At 45.3% G+C, this 18439-nt stretch overlaps 1 protein-coding gene across 1 annotated transcript in view; it reads right to left on the reverse strand.

Annotated features, from left to right (window-relative positions):
• LOC311234706 (inactive phospholipase D5-like) overlaps positions 1–18439 on the reverse strand; it is a gene marked incomplete at both ends in the record, with an annotated part of 538433 nt that overhangs the window by 30636 nt on the left and 489358 nt on the right. Inside the window, 3 exons of the mRNA XM_084321948.1 lie at positions 6388–6515; positions 8465–8573; positions 17665–17848. Coding sequence (XP_084178074.1) covers positions 6388–6515; positions 8465–8573; positions 17665–17848 — 421 coding nt within the window. The remainder of the gene's footprint in view (positions 1–6387; positions 6516–8464; positions 8574–17664; positions 17849–18439) is intronic.

Consider the following 18439-nt stretch of genomic DNA (forward strand, 5'->3'; position numbering starts at 1 on the left):
TTCATTTCAAGAGACGTCATCTATCTATCTATCTATCTATCTATCTATCTATCTATCTATCTATCTATCTATCTATCTATCTATCTATCTATCTATCTATCTATCTATCTATCTATCTGTCTGTCTGTCTGTCTGTCTGTCTGTCTGTCTGTCTGTCTGTCTGTCTGTCTGTCTGTCTGTCTGTCTGTCTGTCTGTCTGTCTGTCTGTCTGTCTGTCTGTCTGTCTGTCTGTCTGTCTGTCTGTCTGTCTGTCTGTCTGTCTGTTTAATGATTTATTTATTTATCTATTTATTTATTTATAATTAGTAATTTTCTAATTATTTAAAGAAAATGCATATTACAATACATGCAAAATGTTGACAAAATCACATCCATTGTAAAATACTGTAAGATAAAATAACCATGTGGCAGGGACTGGCAAATGCACGTCTTCTCATCCTCGGTGACCAGCAAGTTATGCTATTACTATCTTCAAGGGACCAGTTCCATTTACACTAACTCCTGTGTCTTTTAAAAACTCTTACTAGAAAATAACTTAATTATATGATATATAAGAGGGAAGACTGTCAGGTTTTAAACTGCAGATACCAAACAGAAGGTAAAGACGACTTTGAACTGTTAAACAGTAATCCAGAACAATTGTATTGCACTGTACATTTTTTATTTATTTTATATGTCTGCACTTTATGTGCTCATTTCATGTATTTTCTATTCTACTAAAACTGAATCAAACCATAAGTGGCTTGTTTGGATTTTATATGTCTGCACTTTGTGCTCACTTTACCCTTGCTATTGTTTTACTTATTTTTACTTTTATTTCTACGCCCCACTATCCACTGGGTGTATACTATGACCTTTATCATGTTTTGTAACAGATTACATAAATTAAAGAAGCCTATTGAAACGTGAGGTTCTGATATGATTTTGATTAATATATCTGCATTATTTTATCCCACATTATGCTTTGCTCTTGCTGCTTGTTTTACACAGATTTTATGTCGTATTTATTACTGATGTAATGCACTTTTAACTGCAATCCCCTGTATGAAAGGTGCTATATAAATAAAGTTATTATTATTATTATTATTATTATTATTATTATTATTATTATTATTATTATTATTATTATTATTATTATTATTATTATTATTATTATTATTATTATTATTATTATATGTTCATTTTCAGATAACCACGGCAGAGAACACTCAGCAACATTCCTGCGACTAGCACAGGGAGGTCAGTAGCCCTGAATCTCTTTGATTTGTATTTTATGATCAACCCTGTTTCTCTAACCTACCAGTATACCATATGGCAGGCTTGCACTGTGCCCTCTAGCCTTCTCTGAGAGATGTCTAAAACTTCAATAATCAGCATGTGATTATTTAATCTGTTGCCCCAGGCATGGCGTGAACTACATGGGGAGCTCCAATGTCTCTATAGTTCACCCACCGAGTACATGCAGTGTTTATACTGATCCTCTCTGTGTGCATCCCCAAGGTGGCTTGTTTAAATTCCTTAAGGAATAGACTAAAAGACACTCCCTGGATAAAGACTGTGACTCAAAAAGTCAAGACAAATTCAATTAAACAATCCCAAGGTTTTATACATGAAATACTGTCCGTATTCCCAGCTGTCACATGAAAGCATGATAACTCTAATGTACTGTAGGTGTTTTTCATTGTCAAAGTTACAGTTTTAGTGCTGGGTAAGTGTTGTGAAGGATCAGATTAAACCGAATATATATATTTATTTATGGATATATATTTAATAGTATTTGTATATCGTTTGATATCCCTTGTATATTCCTTGTACATATACACTGAATATCCCTTTGGTCTACTAACAGCCCATAATAGTTTCATTCTCTCATTGGACAAGAACTTGGCGCCAGCAGCCAAGCCCCTTGGTTCAAGTTCAATCGTGCCGACGAACATGTCGTTACTAGCCCCGGTTCCGCGTAGGAATACGTCTGCCGAAATACGAATGGTACTATTTGTTCACAGCGCATATATATATGGCGCAAGTAAAGTAGAACTTCCCTTAGCCCTTAGTTCTTTACCCTCCAACCTAGTGGCAAGACGTTAAGCCTCACCCACGATACACGTGTGGTGCAGTATGGTCAACTTGGCCTCAGAATGGCATTGAGACATCGTGTGGATTAATAGTTGAATTGTCATAGTTTGGCACTATACCGTCGAGTGGGACGTATTTCTATTAAGTTAATAATAGTCTATTATGTATGGTGCATCGTTCGGTTAGAGTTATAAAGTGAGCAGTACCACCATCGTTTTCCTCGCGTTATCTAGAGTCTTAACCAGGCTGGGCAGACCACGTGTGGTGCTTTCATCCGAGGAGTTCTGGGCAAGGACGAGTGGACCTGCACATTGGATTACCTTACCCGGACGACGGCGAGCCCTACACGGCTTGGATTATCTACTTGCTTTGGGTGCTTTGATTATGCCATGGATAACAGCCAACACTGGTAAGTGTTGGAACTACCCCCGAGAGGAGTCCAGGTGAGACGGCGCTCTAACCCGAGTGAGGTCGCCTCACGTCTCTTCGTTGTGGACCGGCAGCTACCGTCTACAAGAGGGCCCAACTGTATTCATCTGTGGACCAAGGTTCTGTGGGCACCGTGTTCAGCACTCTGAATTCTCCCAAGAAATCGTTGGCCAGATGGGATATCGCCAGCGGCTCTCCTAACCCCCCCCCCCCCCCTACTGACTTACAACCAGCGGGACCCCCTTTAGTGTATCCAGCTATAATCATTAAGTACCATCGCTATAGTTCCCTAAAGAACCAGGTTGTATACTTGCTTCCTGTGTAACCAGAGATTGGACATTCAATGTTGATTTGCCTACGAATACTCATTTGCCTTACAAGTGCATTCAAATCATAAATGTCATTACGTGAACGTTGTATATACCCTTTGCTATATATTAAAGATTCGACGGATACATTTGTGTGGACTTGGTTTCATCAGGTGGGAAAGTGTTCATCATATCTATATCATGTACTGTGTGGCCAGTAGTTAAAGTACATAAAGCGGTAGTGGTTTAATGATACCATACTTATCAATACAGTCAGGGAATTGTACCCCTCAGTTACAGTAAGTCTTGTCACCCTATGGAACTGTTGGATTCTTGGCAATCAGCCAATCTCATCTCATCATCTCCTTCATGACTCTCTCTGTTGTGCGTTGTGTTTTTCTTGCAACCCCTATTAGTACATCCATAATCAGAAGAAACGACACTGCACGTGATCTCTTTCCTCAGATCATCATGTTTATTTTCATAAACATAGCCTTGTCATCAGATGTAAACCAGTTCTGTATTGTCCTTGAAAAGTCTTTGGAAGAAACTAAATTCATTATTCTAATGATCTCCTGTTACCCCGCTCGGTGGTCGTCGCGGCCTAGCTGTTATCCAAAAGCCTGTCGTCGTGGCACTTCAGTCCTCCCCTCCACTCCTCCCCACGAGGGAAGGGGGGGGGGGGGGGGGGGGATCGTTTCAAAGTCTCTGATCAAGCTTCTTCTTGTCTGGGCGTCGTATCTGAATCTAACTTCCCCGGAAGGAAACTCACATTATAATATTCTCGCCATAGCAACGACAGGCCCGGCCTCTCTTCTCGTTGCTATGTGACACGCTGTCTTTTGACCCAAATCACTATGGCAGCGGTGATGTTGATATTAACTTACCCCAAACAAACGCTGTGGCTATCAGCTGTTGATGATAACAGCACAGCCTCATCTGCTGGGGTTAGTCAGCTCCTAACACGCACTCTCTCTCTGTTATCCTCCTCCTCTGAGATGACTATGAGTATGCTGTCATCCACCAATATTTTACATTATATACCCACCAATATTTTACATTATATACACATTGAAAAACATAGACATCGTTCAGAACCCTTTCAAAACCAGTAACGGTACGTGTATTCGTCCCGGGAATTTACGGTATGGTATGGTACTGTGCGGTACGAGCAGCCATACGAAGAATACGTCTCATACCACTAGGTGAAACTAGGGTTGCACATTTTACAAATCTATGCTCAATATCTTTACTTTACTTTACACTGGCTTACATTGATCTTTAACCAAATGTAGATGATGAATAAAACGTTGAAGTCAAGTCAAGAGTTTTATTTGTCACGGCATACAAGCATACAGTGAAATGCGGGAGGTCAAGGTCTTTACAAGTGAAGCTTGTAAAGAAAGGCACGATGACAAGCGGACAGAACAAATTAACACATGACACTGCACTGGGCCGTTTCTCCCCTCCTCCCCTCCCATTTACTAGTCTACAGCCTAGGTGTCCCTAAAACAAAACCATGAATTAATTATATCTTTGTAACACAGCAGGGTCATTACAATTTGACAGTTTTCTTTAGTTTTCTTGTTCGCCCAATAATGTTAACCAATGGAAAGACACACACACACACACTCACACGCAAACACACATGCCAACTTTCTCCCGCAGACTTTCTCTCACAGGCACAGCTGATCGGAGAAGAAAGAAAAGAAGCACTACATACTTTTTCGGACTGATCATCTGAGCTCCTCTCCAGTTGCTGCTACTGTGTTTAAATCCAAAATATTGATAAATCCTCTGCCATTGTTGTGTAACATGTCATCTGTTCTCTAGTCTTCTTCAGTCTCGGCTTCACATGAAGTTAAATCCTCTCTACAAGTGAAACTGAAACTAACTTGTTGCATAAGTTGTTAAGGGGGCAGTAGGCAATTAATTTACTCAGTGGATGCCTGAACACGGAATGACACCAGTATCACTGACTACCACAGCAAGCCTATAGAATATTATTCTATTTAATAATAATTATTATTATTATTATAAATATATAATAATAATTATGAATATTTTTTTCCTGTTGTACAGAGGTCGTACCAAACCGTGACCGCAATACAGAGGTACGTATCGAACCGTGGCTTCTGTGTACCGTTACACTCCTAGTCACAAATAAACAATTAAAAAAAATTATCCTACAGCAACAACATTCGGCCCTTACCTGAAAGCTGCCCCATTGAAAGTAGTTTGTGTGGATTATACTAACAATGAAGAACGTTACCCAGTAGGGGTGTAACGGTACACAAAACCACGGTTCAGTACGTACCTCGGTTTTGAAGTCAAGGTTCGGTATGGGTTTTTGGTAAAGAGGGGGAAAGTTTGGGTGCGGCTGGGTAGCGCAGTGGAGAATGCACTCGCCTACCACCGCAGAGACTCTGGGATCGAATCCAGCTGTCAGCGGTACCTCCGGCTTGGTCAGTCGTCCCTACTAACACAATTGGCAGTGTTAGCGGGTGGGAAGCCGGCGGGGTATGTGTCCTGGTCGTTGTAAACTGCGGTTCCTACTGGTCGGTCAGGGCGCCTGTTCAGCAGGGAGGGGATCGGGGGGAAATAGCGTGAACCTCTGTGCGCCTTACATTCCCCCAGTGAGAGTCCTCGCTGTCAGGTGAAAAGAAGCGGCTGGCTGACTCCACATGTATCGGAGGAGGCATGTGGTAGTTCTACACCCTCCCTAGGCCGACAGTGGGACAATGCGTGCAACAACCCAGAAGGGAATTGGCATAACGACTAAATTGGGATGGGAGCAAAAATACAGAAAAAGTGAGAAAAAAAAAAAAAAAAATAGGGGAAAAGTTTGGCTTTACATGTTTCACTCAGGGGTGATGTAGTGTGCAGTAACTAATTGTACAGTACTTGTAGGGCTGTCAACGTTTAATTAATAATTGACTTGTAAAAAAATATATAAAAGTATTATTATTATATTAGATTGTGAAAAAAACAGCCCCTGGTGGGCGTTAGTGGTTAACATACCGTTGTATTTGTTCGGTACACAGCCGTACTGGTAAGGGTCCAGTACTGAAACGGTTCGGTACGGATATGTGTACCTTTACACCCCTATTTACACCCCTATTCCCCAGTGACCTTGAGTCCTGTTTGCTCCTGTTCCCCACCACCCATCTTCCCCCAAAACAAGGCCCTTTGTGTGGGTGTCTAAACATAGACCATGCCGGCTAACAAGTAAAACCTCCTGTTTCATTGAATTATCCAAGATACTCAAGTCAGCTTTGAAGAAGGAGATGAAAGAATGGCCACTTTCTATTTTGGTAGTGTGTGTGTGTGTGTGTGTGTGTGTGTGTGTGTGTGTGTGTGTGTGTGTGTGTGTGTGTGTGTGTGTGTGTGTGTGTGTGTGTGTGTGTGTGTGTGTGTGTGTGTGTGTGTGTGTGTGTGTGTGTGTGTGTGTGTGTGTGTGTGTGTGTGTGTGTGTGTGTGTGTGTGTGCGTGTGTGTGTGTGAGACGTAACTATAAAATTCGGGACACCTTACAGACCAGTTGATTGGGAACACCTGGACACCTGGTAACTTACCATGGCCAGGGACCTCCAGTCCATGGTGGCGCTGCCGATGTACAGGTGCTTCCTGTCAACCACCCAGAAGGAGGAGAGGAGGCGGCCTTTAATCAGTGCTGTCATGTTCACATAGTGGACCTCAGCACCTAGATAGAGGGAGAGAGAGAGAGAGAGAGAGAGAGAGAGAGAGAGAGAGAGAGAGAGAGAGAGAGAGAGAGAGAGAGAGAGAGAGAGAGAGAGAGAGGGGGGGGGGCGGGAGAGGGGAGAGAGAGGGAGAGGGGAGAGGGGGGGGGGGGGAGAGAGAGAGAGGGGGGGGGCGGGAGAGGGAGAGAGAGAGAGAGAGAGGGGGGGGGGGTGGGAGAGGGAGAGAGAGGGAGAGACACTTTAACTAACTATCGATGTTCTTCAATGAAACATCTGACTTAAAGGTCCCATATTGATTTCCTTTAAAGGTCCCATGTTTTGCTATTCCTTTCACTATTTGCGCAATGTTACACAATTCCTGTGAGTCTATGGAACACATCTGTCAGGTTTAAAAAAAAATTCATTGTTTTGTATTTCTAATCAAGTACTCTAAAGCAGCATTTTTCCACTTTTTCCACAGATTTCAAGCTGTTTTGGGCTGGGCTCTGCCCATACTCGCAAAGCGCTTTGAATGACAGTCACACTGGCAGACAGAGAGAGACATAGAGAGATTGAGGGGGATACTAATTCATTTCGCCGCGGGGGGGGGGGGGGGGGGGGGGGGGGCATAATCCCACGGGACAATGCATTGGTAACTTGTTTCAAATGACATTATATACCCCTGTGAATAATATTGCACGGATCGGAATACGCGTGGGAGTGTGCGTGTGCGCTATGATATTTTGCAACAGGTTCATGTGACGCGAATGCCGGCGGGGAGAGAGCGGAGAGCGAGTGGGCGGGAGGGGGGGAGGGGGAGAGGGATGGAGAGGGAGGGGGAGAGGGAGGGATGTGGAGCGTTTTGCGCGCGGTCACGACTGCGCGTGTGTGTGTAACTGTCGGGAGTGTGTGTAAGATGCTCCGCGTCCCTCTCTCTCCCTCTCCCTCTCTATCTCTCTCTCTCTCTCTCGCTCGCTCGTCATGGTCTGTGTCCCGACTGCGTGTGTGTGTTTCCCGCACGCGCACGGTCGGGGAGTGTGTGTAAAATGCTCTGTGTCCCTCTCTCTCCCTCTCCCTCTCTCTCTCTCTCGCTTGCTCGTCACGGTCTGTGTCCCGACTGCGTGTGTGTGTTTCCCGCACGCGCGCGGTTGGGGAGTGTGTGTAATGCTCCATATCCCTCTCTCTCGCTTGCTCGTTCTCTGCTCTCTCTGTCGGCACCCGCGCCACATCAACCCGTTTGAGGAAGGGTCAGTATTTCCACTCGCTCTGTTGTTGAGCGAATGGTTGACTGTGGCTACAACCATAGAGGGGGCGTTAGTTATGCAGATCAGCTCCTTGCTACCTAGATAGCGAGTCAAATCAGAATGGCTTAGTTCACTGGCGGAGGATCTTGTCTCAACTGAATTGGAGCAATCAGCCAAAATGAGAATTAGAGACACAGACCCCATTGATACAAACCCCTATTGCTAGAAAACAATGCTAAACACTGGAAAAGGCAATTTATAAGACAGGGGACCTTTAATCTGTGGAACACGTTGATCCCCCCCCCCCCCCCTCACCCCTGAACAATAAATTGGGCAATAAAGGGGAGAATCCTGTGTCTTCATTGAGCCCATTCAGAGCATCAATCAGATATCTTGAGATGAGAGGTCATGGGTCAAGGGACCCCTTTGAAAATGGCCATGCCCATTCCCCTCCCCCATCAACATTATGCTTGACTTTGGAGCCATATCTGCCCTCTTTCCCGGTGGCTAGCATGATATGGTATCTACAGATTCCTCAAGATATCTAGTTTCACATGGTACAAGTACAGAATACAGGAAATACAATTTAATAGGGTACCTATTCAAATAGTTAAGTTGGAGTAACACTCTAGCCTACATCTTGAAGAATGGCACACACACACACGCATGCATGCACGCACGCACGCATGTGTGTATGTGTGTTGGTACTGTTAAGGGTGAGATCTGACTGTGTCTGTCGAGGTTCCTGAGCTCAGCAGAGTCGGTTATCCCACTGGCGATCTTCAGCTGGACACCTCTGGCCTTCAGCCCCTGAAGTTTAGACAGCAGAGCTCTGCCCTGGAGGATCACAGGAGAGAGGGTCTTCAGTTCTACACAATGTGCTACACCTCGCCAGCAGAACTAACATCCCAATGCCGGAGTTGGAAAATAATGAAGTATAAGTTTTTCTTTTTTATCTATGGTTTTCAACTTTTTACTCAAAGCAATTATCTACTTTTCACTCCCACTACATGTCAAAGCAAAGATCTACTTTTCACTCCCACTACATTTCAAAGCAACTATCAACGTTTTACTCCACTACATTTCTAACATAGACTTGTTACTTTAGAGAGAAAAATCTGGATTTTTTTTTTATTCCATACCAAAAGCAAGTCAAAGCAAGGGGAACCAATCAGACTGCATTGAAGCTTTGAAGTTCAGCTACAAGGCACCCTAGGATAGCGTTAGCCGCCACACAGCTAAAGGAACATGGATGGAGGCTACCGATACTGATGATCCAGAGAGTCTAGAGGAGACTGGGCCAAACAACCACTGCGATAACTGAAAGAAGCAATACCCATTCATTGTGGGGGTGGGGTGCGGCCGAGCTCTCGGGACGTTTTATTCCTCACAACAGAACTATACTGTAGGATTCAGGTTGAAAATAGTGCGTTAAAAATGTTATTGTGTGTTATTCCCTTCTCTAGCCCAATCACCATGCCATGGTTAAAGTGAGGTCTAATTCTGTCTGGGAAGAGATTGCTGCAGGATGAGGCCATTAGTTCTACACAGCCAGAGGCCCCTAGCAGCTATTACATCACCATCAACACCAGACACTCATTACACCTACACTGTATATCCTATTCTCCCTCTGTGTGGTTATGTGTGTGTACGTGTGAATGAATGAATTAATGAAAACTTTATTTAACAGATTGCAGAATGGGTACAATACAGTACGGCTCAATACACACAATTGTTAAGGGGATGCAGACCTGAAAAAGACATTTGTCTTGTTTCCATCAGGGTCCCCCATTTTCAATTCATATAGACATTTATGACATACACAACATACATGACATTTATGGCATAGGGACATATAGGTATTTAGTACTGATACATTTGTGACATAAACGGTATTCAAATATACAGTACTGTTACCCCTAGATCCTGACAGAGTATATACATATGATGGGGAGGGGACTGTACATTAGGAGGGGGTGGGTGGGTGGGAGGGAAATATCCATACGGCGGGGAGGGAATATATACATGCGTGGGGAGGAGACTGTCTATTAGGAGGTGGTGGGGGTTTTGGGCATTTACGGTGGCCAGTTTCGAATTGCAGCCTCCCGTAGGTGCTCTAGTTTTGAATGTGGGTAGGGATTCACATTCCTTTACAGCTTTGGGTAGGGCGTTCCACATTGATGTGGCATAATTGCGAAACGTGTTTAGTCCCTTGTTTGAGCCGAATCTGGGTTTAACATGATTTGTTGAGCTTCCTCTGGTGTAGTGGTTGTGGTATTCACTGACCTTTGGGAAGTATTTTGACATGTACATGGGTACCTTAGTCGTATAGTGTATCTTGTAGACCAGGCCCTCCAGGTATGATTGTATTCAGCTCACTGATAAGCTATCAAAACCAATTGCTTTTAGCTTGTCAATCAGAATGGAGTGATTGACAGTGTCGAAGGCCTTTTGTAGGTCCAGCATGACCATGCCGTATGTGTGCATGTGCATGTGCGCGTGTTTGTGTGTGTGTGTGTGTGTGTGTTTTCTTGAGCATGCATGTGTTTGCGTGTGGGTGTGTGTGTATGTGTGTGTGTGTGTGTTTTGTTTGTATGTGTGTATGTATCCTGTTTAAAACCAGGCAGTCACAGTCTCTGCATGCTGTGCGTGTGTGTGTGTGTGTGTGTGTGTGTGTGTGTGTGTGTGTGTGTGTGTGTGTGTGTGTGTGTGTGTGTGTGTGTGTGTGTGTGTGTGATAATAAATTCAACCCATCGATTCAAGTCCATAACAAAAATAGTAACTCTGAACTTGGTCTGAAGTGGTATTTTGGCAACAAATAGAAAGCTGTCATAAGTTATTGATCCTCTACTCTGAAGACTATTGTTTCTGTTCCAATCTGTTTAGGGAACAGAGAGCCAACTCAAGCTGAGTACCTGTAGTAGAATATAATAGAATATACTTTATTGTAATTATATTTGCATACAACAATATTTGGGACTCAAACTTAAGGTGCAGTAGTGGAAGCAAATATAAAATCACACAAGTAATAAAAGAGAAACATAAAATACTATACAATAATAATAATAATAATAATAATAATAATAATAATAATAATAATAATAATAATAATAATAATAATAATAATAATAATAATAATAATAATAATAATAATAATAATAATGGATTGGATTTATATAGCGCTCTTCATGACACCCAGAGCGCTTCACAGAGTCCATTATTCATTCATACACAGTCATACCGGTGGTGGTAAGCTACAATTGCAGCCAGAGCTGCCCTGAGGCAACAATAAAACAATGTTACAATACTGTCCAAAATAACAATCACAGTGTCAGGCGGTAGTGGGTAATACAGTATGTTCCTAGAGCTTTCAAATAATATTTTTAAGCTGATATTAGAATAATGATCCATAAATTAAAGGCTGATACCACTACATTTTCAAATGTCATGTTCATAATGTATAAAGTGTATCTCTTGGTAGATATCAGTCTACTTTCACTCTGCCATTGATGTTGAAAAGGGTTGAAAATATGCTCCATGAAACTTGAAAGTAATTTAATGTTGTGGAAATCACTGTACCATTTATCTTCGCCAATGTTACTGTATTGCTCTACAAGTTATGAAAAACCAACCGGCTTGTAGAATGTTAAAGTTAAACAAGTTCATAAGAAGGATGAATTACATATGCCTAGCAACTTTAAAGTCTCATGGAGTATTTTACACCCCTCTTCAACACCAATGGCAGTTTGAATGGTGTTTAGTAAGGTAAGCTAATATCAGCTAAAACACCTACAACACATATACACCTATGAACACAGAATTTGTTCAAGATAGGGGCATTCTGCAGTAATGGCAAGAAGTCAAAATAGTCTTAAATAGTAATGCCCCCAACAAACTACCTACTGTATGCTACAGAACATAGAAGCAAGTAAGCAACACATTGAAACAGCTTATCATGTGAAGAAAATCCAAATAGAGCAACCTTTGAACTTCTAATGCAGTGAGATGAAACCTATAGTTATATTATCGTATAGCTTACGCTCTGCTCTATTGGAACTATCCGTTTATCCAGTCTAATATTGAATAATTTTCTCCACATGCACACACCTATCCGCCTGGCCACACCCACATCCGCTCCTTCCCTATTTTCACCACCGAAAAAGTGCCTGTATACACCACTTCAATTTAGTGCCGAAATAGTTATTGGAGAAGAGGAGCTGCGTTGACATTATATCTTTGTTCTCTCTCTCACAATTTTTTGAGGAAATACAGCGATAATGTCTTCGCCACCGGAGTGTCTAGAAGATGATGATCATTCTGACCTCCACCGGTGCTTCGCAGTAGGGGCGCACGTCACTGAGCAATCCCCGCCGGCATTGTCTCCGGCTCTGCAGCTGGACACTATGCTTGGGAGGCGGTCGGCTGTGTGGGGGCTGACGGCCTCTCTGGGCGGGTGATGTTTTTTGCGACGCGGGCGCCAGGTGTGGCAGTTGTGGGGGGTCAACTGCACAGCTTACGAAGGTCGGCTCCAGGCTAGAATCCTTTTCGCTTCCCCTTAGCGGCGTGGAGGGGGTTCTCGTCTGATGCCCCACGATAACATTAGCTCCTCCTCAGTGAAGTCGTAGCTTGTTTTTCCTGGGACCGTGATTCCGAATCTGCGGTTCAATTCCCCGGGTCTCTGGACAAACGGATACCCTCTGCCGCCGTGCTGGCCCCGCTTTTCAAGATGAAAAAAACCTCCGCGAGGGAAGTGAGCTTCGTGTTTCGTTATGAGAATATGGAGGCTGCGCTCGGCTGGAAACGTTAGCTTGATGCTATCAGTTAGCCTAGAGTTAGCTGTTTAGCTTGTGCTACAACCATTGGCGCTAGCCGTGAGTGTCATGGTTTTTGCCTTATTTCACCTTTCTGTGAGGGACAGCTGTCTATTTTTGCTTTATTTCACCTCTCTGTGAGGGATAGCTGTCAATCCCTGTTCCCTGTGGTTAATTGCCTCATGGGTCGGCAGGTGTGTGGGCTTGATTGCACCTGATGCAGTGCAGCTGTGCCTATGGCCATGTGGAGTCTATTTAAGTTTGGAGATTGCTGTGTCAGCTGCTTTTTCATTTTCCTTGTGCTGGCTATACTTTTGGTCAGGCTTCTTATATTTAAGTGTAGTGCTGCCCTATTCAGCATTTAGCCTTCTTTTGTAGCTATACTTGTTTTCGTCTACTGGCTTAGTTTACACTTTATTTTATAAAGGCTGAGTCCTTTATGGTAGTGTTTTCTTTTGTTCTTTTGGAACTGCCCTTTGCACAAACTCCCTTGGTGGAGGTTTATTGTTTTATGTTTGCAATATAAACTCTGTTTTTAGGAGTTGCCTTTGTGGCTTATTTATTTTCTCTACAATACCTCTTTAATGAGTGTCGTCCTGTTTTTTTGGACATTACTTATTTTCTTGAATACTCACTTTGAGGCTTCCAACTGTAAAGGTTGTTTTGTGTCGTTTATTTTTCCCCTTCTCCTAAAACGTCTGCGTAAGCAGTTAGTGGTTATCCGTTTTACGTATAACTTTAAGAGTCCCTATTATCTGCTCATGACCCACACACACACACACCCACAGCCCTCACAGTGAGAAAAGTGGGCCCTGGCACTCTGACTACGACGTCATCTCTGGCAGTAGATGTCGTCGGGCCTGCGCCATGACCGGCTGCAGGAAGGGGGCGTCACGCTGGAGCGAGGCCCCGGCCATTGCCTCTTCTGGCCTTGCCAGCGAGAGGCCTTCATCAACGTGGTGGACCAACCTGTGTTACGGCCTTTCGTCCTGCGTTCGTTGGTGCAGGTAAGATGTCCATTGGACATTACCCCACTCTTCCTTCCTCCCCCTCCCGAATGTTTTGGTTAATAACGATGTCTTTGTTTAACAAAACATATGTTACTTCACTACATTTGGAGATACGACATGTGGTGTGAAAATTGTCTTGGTCGCTTTTGTATAGCTTAGGTTAGCGTTGGCCAAGGCTTATGTCTTCTCTCTACCTAAAAACAGCATTGTTTTTATGTGAGTAAAGGTGAACTGGTGTGTGTTCATGTAACGTTTAGACAACGTGGCTGAGCCCACAACTGGCTGGGTGTTACCCTACAATGCTGTACATAGTGGCATATGATTGACGGCCTGAGTCCATCTCTTAGCTTGTTATTCTTTACTTGAGGGTAATGATGAAAATAACAAGTGGCAAGTTTTTTTCACACATAAGCTGTTTTCAAACAAGGTTTTCAGCTGTGGCTGGCGTGCATGATGTAAAGCTTTTTCTCTACACATTTGGCGTCGTATCAGGGGTGAGGTGGTGAGGGGGTGGGTGAGATTATTCCCCGGTTTGCCCCTGCCCCCCCCCCCCCCCCCCTCCACCCCTCAAATATGATTTTGTTTACAAAATGTGTGTTGATTCACTATATTTTTGGGGATACAGTGTAAATCCCTCAGCTTCTGCTGGGGTTGTGCTCTTGCTTAGAGAGGCAATTTCTCTGAAATTTTTTTGGTCGCTGTTATGTAGACTTAGCAATGCCTGTGGCCAGCACTTGATCGAGGACTTATGTCTTCTCTCATCATAAAAAACAGCGTTCCTCTTGCAACTTTTGCCCTTTTTTATTGTGCTAGAGGGTTGTGTGTATCGTGTTCACGTTTAAGTAAACGTGGCATTGAATCCACAACTGGGTTAGGTGTTGGCCTACAGAAGTTTACATGTGTAGCTCTTGTACCAAGGCCTTTGGCCCCTGTCTTGGTCTGTGTTTTTGTTACTTTAGGTTTAGGGTAAAGGTGTAAAAAATTCAGGTGGCAAGTTTGCACATGAGCCTGAAGCCATGTATAAAGGCAGTTTTTGCACAGACGAGGTTATCGTCTGTGGCTGGCGTGCAGAATGTGAAGCTGTTACCCTAACAGGTATAATGCGCTTTCATGTAGCACGCTACGACTGGTGTCATGGCTCTGCTTTGTTGTTGCATCGTATAAGGGGTGAGGGGTCGTAAGGGGTGGGCTAATAAATCCCCCCCCCCCCCCTTTACTCCTGCCTGTCAGTTCCCTGTCGGCTGAGGGGCAGCGCGTCACAGGAAGGGGGAAGGGGGGGGGGGGGGGGTTCCCTGGTTCCACTCCATGTTAGGATGGGTGGGTCACGGTATTTCCCCCCGGCCATGGGATATGTCACTGGGCACGTTTTCCTATTGGCCAGGAGACATCCGTGAGGTTACAGGCTCTGTGCTGCAGACCGCTGTCTTTGTCAAAGTTGGATGATGCGATGCATTCGAAAACTGTTCGTTTTCTGCTCTGCTCTCTATTACAGTGTGTATTGGGCCGTTGGTCACTTGGCCCAATTATTATTGCATGTATCTTTTTCAATTGTACTCATGTAGAGGTCTCTCTGGGGGAACTTCTGTCTTCCCCTCTTATGTAAGGAGCAGAATTGACGGGGTTGCCCTCAGACGCGTCATATAAGGCCTGTGTCTGTGTCTTATTGACCGGCTTCCTGCTGCTCGTCCCAGACAGCATGGAGGGAACGTTGTCTGGTGTTTCTTAATAGAATTCACCATTGATGTGTTTCGGGTTCTTGACGTGCATATAACGCTGGCCCTGGGTGCTTCCAATGTGGAACCATGTTATGGGCCGGCGCGCCTTGGTTGCCCAATTCATAGAAACAGCGTTTTTTATGCGGGCGACTAGGAAGGAGATTTTTTATCTCTACCGAGCGCCAGTGCACTAGGTTAGACTCGATGACTCACGTACATCTCCGGGGGGAGATGACGGAGTAGATCATTACATTGGCGGAGGGGTCTCACGCCCATGAGGTGGGCTGCCAGTAGCAGCGCATTCACGTTCTGTCCATCTTGGTGGCGCCCTCTGTGATGTTTTAAATCGACACGTGTACCTACCCCCCTCTTAGGACTGGGGATGGCGGCATGACTAGGACGCAGGACTGGTTCTGGTCGCGCCGGATCAGGTCATTTAACCCGTTGTCCGCCGGGGCGCAGATCTGCTGTTCTGGTACCCCAAAGGACTTTGTGCTTTTCCGGGGGGAAAATGCCGGGTCGGTCCGGGCTTCGCAGGGATTGATGTCGTGGATGTGTGTGTCATATGTATGCCACTACGACTTGCCCATAACAGTGACGTGCTTGGTCCATACTGTGTTGTACCTTGCACTGTGTTAGGGGGCCTGGTCCTTCTCCATTTGTTTCACTCCTCCCTCCCCCTGCTGGGCAGGGATGGGAGGGGGCTGTCGAGGTGGTTGCTGTCAACCCCTCTAGGCATCCCTGTGTAGGTCCCGGTCCGCCAGGCCAGGTCCGGACTCGTTCTCGTCTACCTGTTGGCCTGGGTTAACCCTTTGAAAACTGAAACACTTGTACTGCTTGTATAGCCTGTGTATACGCGCAGTTATGTTTCTAAGTTTTCTTGGTGGGTTAAGGGAACAACCGCCTCCTGTTAAACTAATCATAGGGAGGTGGTTGGTTCTCCGGTGTGTTGGTAGCGGAGTCGACTCTCGGGTTGAGGCCGGGCCCGAGAGTGTGCCCCCGCATCTTTCATGACGTCTGCCAATTTTGTCTGCCTCTCCTTTGAACCTTGACCCCGCTGGAGTAGACCCCTTAGGCGCCTGTCTAGTCCGCAGTGCTCCAGGCACAGGTCGAGTTCTGGCCAGTTGCCTGGATTGAGGGATCAACCCCCTTTTGGGGGTTGTCTCCCCGGCACGCTGTCTGGTCCCACAGTATTGTGGGGGGGTAGCCTCTTGGGGCTTACGGCCATGCCAACCTGGACACGCCCGATCTCGTCAGATCTCGGAAACTAAGCAGGTTCGGCCCTGGTTAGTTCTTGGAGGGGAGACCCCCTGGGAATACCAGGTGCAGTAAGCTAGAGTGCTTCAGAGTGGCGTGCCAAAGGGGGGAAGGGCCTACTCTTGATTTAGGCCCTGTCCGATACGCTGGCGATGTGGGGGGTGGTGTCACCAGTGACCGTCTGGTGGGGTCCCGATGCTACGGCATCGTTGACCTCACCGGGCCCCCTTTTTCGGGGGGTCCTGGCCCTCAGGTTGTTCCTAGGGCTGGGTCTTCCTCCGCGCTCCGCTGCTACGGCCTTGCCACAGGGTTGGGTTCTTGACCTTCGACCCTGTGATGTTGGGGACTGTGACGGGGGTGTTTTGCTTCCCGTCCGTTCCCTGGTGGCATGTGGGATGCGCGCCTGAGTGGTTGCGGGTCCTTCTGTGTGAAGGTAAGTCCCACGGTCTGCTCACCCTGTGCATTTGAGGTGCTAAACCCTCTTCACACAGTCGGATCCGATTCCCTCCCGTCCTCCTCTAGGGGGGTCCAGGGGGTTTGGGTCCTCCCCGGTTCTGATGGTTGTGGGGGGCCTCAGCGGGTACATTTGTCGAGCTTCCGCTCTGCTCAGCTCCTGTGTTCCAATAGAGCAGAGCGTAAGCTATACGATAATATAACGTAAGGTTATTCTATAACCCTAGTTATATGAGTATAGCGAGCGCTCTGCTCTGACTCACTGAGGACCCCGTGGTCTTCGCCTTCGGTGGTGAAAGACTTGGGAAGGAGCTGATGGTGTGGCCACGACCCCGCTTATGTAGAGGAGCGGATGTGGGTGTGGCCAGGCAGATGGGTGTGTGCATGTGGAGACAATTATTCAATATTAGACTGGATAAAGGGATAGTTCCAATAGAGCAGAGCGCTCGCTATACTCATATAACTAGGGTTATAGAATAACCTTACGTACTGTATATCTTAAAACTGTAATACATTGAAATCCCAGCAAATCTATTAGTTACGTCAATATTGTGCTGTCAAAACTGTCTCCTATTTGTAGATTAACTCTCAAAGTGTTATCTGCTAGGAAATGCTAAATGCTAAATCATGAAATAAATGGCACACGTCAGGAGTGTCCGTCTCGGGCTTGCTGTGATCTCACCTGCCTGGCAGCGGGCAGGAAGCTGGATTCATAGTCAGAGGAGTTGAGTTCCCACCGAGGGGAGACGATCTCCACGGCCCGGACAGCCTGCTCCAACAAGCTGTTGAGCCCCACTGAGAGGGGCAGGTGGGACGTACCATCGTCCCAATCCACATCTTCTGGAATGTTCTCGACAAGTGATACCCTGTATAACAAAAAATAATATATATATATATTGTGGCAGATATCACCCCCCCTCTCATGGATATGTGAAGGACGGGAGATATTATTGCCACGGAAGGAGTAGAAACAATTAGGTAGCTGATTAGTACAGATAGAACACACCTGTGCATCATTAGTTCACCCACATCTCACGTTCACACACCCCAGACACACTACAAATACACTAGGTTAATCAGAGGTAAATTGAGTGGAGGTGAGGTTGGGGTGGTTGTATTGAGAGAGAGAGATTGTTATATTTGGAGTTTTGTGGGGTGAGAGGTAGTGAGAGGAGAGGTGAAGGCGAGAAGGTGTTCATTGTGTACTGGACCCTAGACTGGCTGAGAAACCCCCTTGTGTACTGACCCTGGACCGGACGACTACTCTGAGTATTGAACAATCCCTTCTTTTTGTACAAGAACCTGTTTTGTGTTTTGACCATCGGACTGTATTACGACCATTCTCTTTGCCTATCGAACTGAATTCTGCCCATAATCAATACATATTCTTATTGATTGATATTGCTGATGTGTGGACATTCAAATTTGTCTGTTTTTGAACTGTGGCGAGTCTGAAC

Source organism: Notolepis coatsorum (genome assembly GCF_963971535.1).
Source record: "Notolepis coatsorum genome assembly, chromosome: 9".
Taxonomy (NCBI): Eukaryota; Metazoa; Chordata; class Actinopteri; order Aulopiformes; family Paralepididae; genus Notolepis; species Notolepis coatsorum.